General features: G+C 41.2%; 1 protein-coding gene across 1 annotated transcript in view; it reads right to left on the reverse strand.

Annotated features, from left to right (window-relative positions):
* Positions 1–1,396: 1,396 nt before the first annotated feature.
* Positions 1,397–5,106, reverse strand: part of GPD2 (glycerol-3-phosphate dehydrogenase 2) — a 129,738-nt gene continuing 126,028 nt past the window's right edge. The window contains exon 17 of the mRNA XM_067549426.1: positions 1,397–1,725. Coding sequence (XP_067405527.1) covers positions 1,720–1,725 — 6 coding nt within the window. The 3' untranslated portion in view covers positions 1,397–1,719. The remainder of the gene's footprint in view (positions 1,726–5,106) is intronic.

The following is a 5,106-nucleotide window of genomic DNA, read 5'->3' on the forward strand; positions in this document are numbered from 1 at the left end:
AGTGATGAGAAAATTGAAGCATTTATCTCTAAGAGTCAAGATGGGTGAGGTAATATCTTTTGTTGGACCAGCTTCTGTTGGTGAGAGAGACAAGCTTTCGAGCCACAGAGAGTTCTTCAGGTGTGGGAAAAGTACTCCTTATCCACCTTGTCTCTCTAAGATCCTGGGAGCAATACATCTACAATACACTCCATTTTCTAAAGTGAGGGCATTGTCTCATTGCTGGTGTCGTACAAGCCAGTTTATTTCCATGCTTAAAAATGTCTGTGGGTGATATCCAGGAAATACAGAAAATCCTTCATATCTGAGGAGAGACATGGTCTGAGTGCGTGACTGGGAATCAGGAAATGTTCTAATTTTACTTTGACTCTGTGCGCTTTTCACTGTTCTCTGCCTCTCTTTCAGCATGTGTAAAAAGCTTATGAGGAAAAAGTTCACCTACTGTACAGAGGTAGTGTGAGGATGAATTAGTTATGGGCAAATCCTTAGCCCAACCCTAAAGGATGGGAAGACCAATAACCAGGATAATAGTACACTTCTATAGCATGGGGCAGGACTGGGGTGGAAGTGTGGGGAGCCCATCCAGACAATCACATCCTGAGTCCCACAATGCTGTGCTCCAAGGGGTTACCATCCACACTAGCACATGGGGGGATTTTAGTAGGGATCACATCATGGATTCACATTACCTGGCTTCACAACTGAACTCAGCCAGCCCGCCTGCTGCCCCCCCCGCCCACACTTCTGGGGTAGGGATACAGAAACTGTGTGGGATTCTTGCACGCTTGATGGTGTACTAGTGCTGTTAGAGCCACTCTGCCAGTTTTATGTTGTCTGAGAAGGATTTCAAAAACAACCACTACAGACTTTCCTTGTTCAAAGCCCATCTAACTTGGCCAGAGCATCTGGAATAAGGATTTGCCATGTAATGTTAGTGAATTGTTTAGTGAACTTTGTCTATAATGTAACCATTGACTTGAATGGGAACACGATATGATCCTCCATGAAAAAAAAAAACAATGGGCAAGTATTACCCTTTGAAAAAAATGATACACACAATATGTTGATACGTTTCAACAACATATTTTTGTTCAGATGTGAAACTAATGCCCTGTAGTCCTATTGAAAATCACAGAAAATTATGAGTTCCACAGGGGTAGCAAGAGTCCTGTGGCACCTTAAAGACTAACACATTTATTTGGGCATAACCTTTCGTGGGCAGAAACCCACTTCATCAGACAGAAAATTGTATAGAATGCTATAGCATTCTATACAATAACTGGGGGGAAAAACCCCACACCTACACAAAGATTTACATGTCTATTCAGTCCTATATATTTTAGCATAATTTCTATAGAACACACAGACAAATTCTGCAAGACTTTATGGTACAGTTATTTTCTGTTTAAGTCCTCAAAGCATATCAGCCTTTCAAAGGCTATGTTTAGCAAATGGCAAACTCAGAATTGGAGGAACATACATTTCCTAGGAAAGGAGAGGAAGAGAGGTACACTATTTAAGGCCTCTACTGAATTACAGCTTCACCAGAGGGAGCTTGCAGAACACAGAGTAGGAATGGAAAATGTGATCCTTCTTGGCCTTCTCTACATCGAAGTTCATGTCTTCCAAGACAGAAGAATTCATGGTTTTGGAGAGTTTCAAAGAGTCATACAGAAGGGTTAACTCATTCCATACAGTAAGTGTTTGGTGAGAAGTTGTTCAGTGCTGTAAGGCATTTAGACAGGAAATTAAATAACAATAAATAGTTAAAATTAACTCATTGAGGCGGCCAGACCTGTTTACAATTTAGACATGTAAGCCACTTATACTTCAAAGGATTATGGAATGTATTGCATGTCCATAAATCTGCACATCGGGCTTGTTTACACTTGTGCTTATGCCGGCAAAATTTATGTTGCTCAGTATGGTGTTTTTTTCATAACCCTGAGCAACAAAACCTGTCTACCCTTTGTATCTCCTCTCAACTCTTCTGCTCCTGGCACAGCCCACATCTTCAAGAACTAGGACAGCAGTGGAAATCATAGAAGATTAGAGTAGGAAGGGACCTCAGGGAGGTCATCTAGTCCAACCCCCTGCTCAAAGCAGGACTAACCCTCAGCTAAATCATCCCTGCCAGGGCTTCGTCATGCCACAGCTTAAAAACCTCTAAAGATGGAGATTCCACCGCCTCTCTAGGAAACCCATTCCAGTGCTTCACCACCCTCCTAGTGAAAAACATTTTCCTAATATCCAACCTAGACTTCCCCCATTGCAACTTGAGACCATTGCTCCTTGTTCTGTCATCTATTACCACTAAGAACAGCTGAGCTCCATCCTCCCTGGAATCCCCTTTCAGGTAGTTAAAGGCTGCTAACAAATCCCCCCTCATTCTTCTCTTCTGCATATTAAACAAACCTAGGTCCCTCAGTCTCTCCTCATAAGTCTTGTGCTCCAGCCCCCTAATCATTTTTGTTGCCCTCCACTGGACTCTCTCCAACTTCTCCACATCCTTTCTGTAGTGGGGGCCCCAAAACTGGACACAATACTCCAAACGTGGCCTCACCAATGCCAAACAGAGGGGAATAATCACTTCCCTTGATCTGCTGGCAATGCTCCTACTAATACAGCCCAATATGCTATTAGCCTTCATGCCAACCAGGGCACACTGCTGACTCATATCCAGCTTCTTATCCACTGTAACCCTCAGGTCCTTTTCTGCAGAACTGCTGCCTAGCCAATCGGTCCCCAGTTTGTAGATGTGCATGGGATTCTTCCATCCTAAGTGCAGGACTCTGCACTTGTTCTTGTTGAACCTCATCAGATTTCTTTTGGCCCAATCCTCCAATTTGTCTAGGTCACTCTGTATCCTGTCCCTACCTTCCAGGGTATCTACCACTCCCCCCAGCTTAATGTCATCTGCAAACTTGCTGAGGGTGCAATCTACCCCATCCTCCAGATCATTAATGAAGATGTTGAACAAATTTGGCCCAGGACCGAACCCTGGGGCACTCTGCTTGTTACCGGCTGTCAGCTAGACATCGAGCCATTGATCACTATCCATTGAGCCCAATGGTCAAGCCAGCTCTCTATCCGTTTTATAGTCCATTCATCCAACCCATACTACTTTAACTTGCTGACAAGAATACTCTGGGAGACTGTATCAAAAGCTTTGCTAAAGTCAAGGAAATTTGGTAATTATGCTTGGCTTTTGTTCATAGTAGCTCAGAACATGCACATGATTTAGAAACAAGGCTATAATCAGACTATATTCATACTGAAACAGCATCATCATAGTCTTATGTTTTCTTTTTGTTATAGATGAAGACAATGTTGATGGCACTCAACTGAAAGACCAGTGTGTTAAGAGATACAAAGATTATGCATCTCCCCTGGATTTGTCTCAGGCAACGCAAATGAGATGCTAAAAGCTAATTTCTGTAAATATGTCATTTTAAAGCTTAGACTATCCTGCTATATTTTATGTGGTTTACAAAGGTAGAATGTATATCAGTTAATATTGTTAATGAAGGAAGAACACACAAGATTTCTGAAAGACTCCAAGGAAATCTTAGAAAGACTTGAATCAGATTTCACTTACACTGGCTTTGCCCAGATGTGACTCCATTGACTTTAATCAAATTAGCCCTTGGGTGAGTGAACTCAGCTTTAAGCCCTCTTTCTGGCAGTTTTTCCATATTAGCAGTTGGTATTGGCCATGTACTCAGAGCTGCACAATGCAAAAAATTTAAAGCAGTCATTGCACTGAAGAGTTTTCAGTAAGGCTGTAACCCTTTTCCCCTTCTAAATTAGCTGAATTTGAGAGAGAGAGAGAGAGAGAGAGAGCGCACACAAACTCCGGGATTGTAGGAAATTTAAACATAGGCAAAGAGCTTCAAATTTGACTCAATGAGGATAGAATACTTTTTGTAGCTTGCTCTTGAGATGAATCTGAAAAATGACTCAGTTTCCCCATCTCTTTAGCACAGCTGCTGAATTGCAGATCATAGACGTAGCTGGGTTTTTTTTATTTTTTTTAAATGTACTGATTTTAAAACTGCATTTACCCTGGCCTCTCAGGTTGCCAGACAGAACAAGTTCCAAAGATGTAGGCACTCTATGGATAACACTCCCATTGGGTTATTAAATGGAGTAGTGATTGAAAAAGCTTTATCCCCATAAAAGCAGAATCCACAGAAAGACAAAACTTCCATATCATTCATTTAGCTGACAGGATAGAAAAAAGCCAGGGTAATAAGGATTAAGAAGTGATTGAATGTAATATTGAGATTTATAGAAATCTCCACCATTTCTTGATACAAAAAAAATGTCAGACTGCACTTTAATTAAGTAGTAATAGAAAAGAAAACTAAAACAGCCCCAAGAAATCTAATCCTTTAAGCATGGTAGGCCATACTATTTAGAAATTGTGGTGGTTGACCATGAAGCAACTCTAGTTTTGTCCATACCATTACACTGTCAAATAATTGCTTTGCAAGCTGGACTATCTGCTTGGTATCAAGAAGCAGGTCTCAAGTTTGTTAGGACTTTGTCTTTGACATGTCAGTAATCAGACACACAGGAGGCAAGCTTTTCATTTGCTAAGTCACCAGACTTCTACATGAAAAGAGCTCTGACCAAGTGAAGTCAAAGTCTGGAGTCTCAATCAATAGCTGACAAGGCTGCTTTTCAAGGCAAAACAGGATTTTGGAGTTTCATTGTAGCAGCAGCAGAATTTTTCTGTTTTATTTACTTGGCATAAAACCTTCTGCTTGTTGGAAGCCTTGACTTCAGCTTTCCTCAATCCATACCCTCAAATTGTCATGCAAGCTTGTAAACAGGAGGCTCCCTCAGTTACCTCAGAGTGGTTTGAACAAACTAACATCATAACAAGAGTGTTTATGGAAAAATGCTTGAGCACTGAAGCAGAAAGGGCTTAGCACTGATCAGACCTCTCTTCCACCTTTATTCTTCACTGTTCACATTGAAATGCAAATATCAGCGCAGGGTTTCCACTGGCGTGCCACTCACAAATTGAAAAGCAGTTTTTATCTATGCAAATGTAAGCATGGTAATTGAAGTTAATCAATCAATGCTAGCTTTCACTAA

The sequence above is a fragment of the Emydura macquarii genome, unplaced genomic scaffold (assembly GCF_026122565.2).
Source record: "Emydura macquarii macquarii isolate MOO-44397 ecotype Brisbane River unplaced genomic scaffold, CSIRO-AGI_Emac_v2 contig_1253, whole genome shotgun sequence".
In the NCBI taxonomy this organism is placed as follows: Eukaryota; Metazoa; Chordata; order Testudines; family Chelidae; genus Emydura; species Emydura macquarii.